The 1,407-nt window shown below is 33.5% G+C and overlaps 1 protein-coding gene across 1 annotated transcript in view; it reads left to right on the top strand.

Moving 5' to 3' along the window:
* The window catches only part of LOC104982063 (putative bifunctional UDP-N-acetylglucosamine transferase and deubiquitinase ALG13), a gene marked incomplete at its 5' end in the record, with an annotated part of 9,195 nt that extends 8,144 nt beyond the window's left edge, over positions 1-1,051 (top strand). Inside the window, one exon of the mRNA XM_010831385.1 lies at positions 127-1,051. Within this exon, the coding sequence (XP_010829687.1) occupies positions 127-392 (266 nt within the window). The remainder of the gene's footprint in view (positions 1-126) is intronic.
* Positions 1,052-1,407: the final 356 nt, after the last annotated feature.

Genomic DNA, 1,407 nt, shown 5'->3' with positions numbered 1-1,407 from the left:
TTTCTTAGAGTTAATGCTAATTAATTAATTAATTTAATTAGTTAATTTCATTTTTACCTCAAGAACATCTATTTATGTTGATGTTTAGTGAATCTTTGTATATGAAGTGTACTTTCTTTGTTTCAGGTACTTTTCCAAATGCTGACCCTGCATCTGTCCCTCATGGAGCAGTCTATTATCCAGTGATGTCAGATCCGTATGGGCAGCCACCTTTGCCAGGTTTTGATTCCTGCCTTCCTGTTGTGCCAGATTATCCCTATGTTGCTCCCTGGCATCCAGTTGGTGCAGTGTATGGTGGTTCTCCACAAATTCATGGTGCTATGAATCCTGGGCCACTTGGCTATATTGCTGCCCCTCCCTCAGCTTCTCATTATGTACCTCAGAATATGTAAGATTCAGCAGTATGAAGTATTATTGCACTGCCATCTTTCTTGCTATTTTGGCTTTAAAAAGTGTTTTATGTTAGTGTTTAAGTGATTTAGGGTGGTTAGAGTGGTTACTATTATATCTGTCTTTAAGATTATTTTATCTTTTGATTTAAAATAGTACTTTAAAATAAAGGAGTATTTCTTTGGGTTGTAAATAACGAAATTGAGATGAATGTACAACTAGCCCCATATTTGAGCACATTTCCTTGTATTCAGCTATTTTCTTGTCAGCCAGCTTGTCAGCTTTATATTAGCTGATTGTACCAACTGATAAAAGGAATAAATCATACGAACTGTTTCCTGGGTTCACATGTCACACATCATATTAAACAATACAAATTTGGAAAGCCTTCTACTTTTTTCTAGAAAATGAAGCAAAACCAAGAGCATTTGCTTCTCGGTAACTAAATAATATTAAAAGAGAGAGCTCTTCAGGTTTCTTAAGAATCGTCTGACCTGAGTTGCATTCTATGATATTAACCAGTTTTGAAGGCACATGGTGCTCTGCTTTAGATTTATCCCATATACTATTGTTTAATATTGGATTTATGTAATTGTTTTACTGCACAGTATTGATGTCCTTTGCACATTAGCAGTAAATAAAAATTAGCATTTAAAATTGCTAAAATGACTGAGATGTTTTTCTCTTTTGCATTTTCATGGCAGCAAAGAGTACCAGATATTTCATTGTGTCCATATGTTTTCCCCTGCTATTTTGGTTGGCAAAAAACATGAATTTATAGCATGAACTGGCAGGGTCAATTGAAATGTTATTTAATCTCAAGATATTGCAATGCATACTACTATATCTAGTTCTTTTCTCTTGAGAATGTTCCTTTAAGTTGTGTTTCTGTTTTTCCTTTTTAAAATATACTAATTCCCTCATGGAATTTTAATCTAGATTTACTTTCTCATTGCCATGTTCTTCAACTAGTTGTTGAATCTTTTTCTTAAATTAATTACTTTATTTTAATTGGAG

The sequence above is a fragment of the Bison bison genome, unplaced genomic scaffold (assembly GCF_000754665.1).
Source record: "Bison bison bison isolate TAMUID 2011002044 unplaced genomic scaffold, Bison_UMD1.0 scf7180017859712, whole genome shotgun sequence".
Lineage (NCBI taxonomy): Eukaryota > Metazoa > Chordata > Mammalia > Artiodactyla > Bovidae > Bison > Bison bison.
Note: the sequence above shows the minus strand (reverse complement) of the source record. Positions and strands in the feature narration are given on the sequence as shown.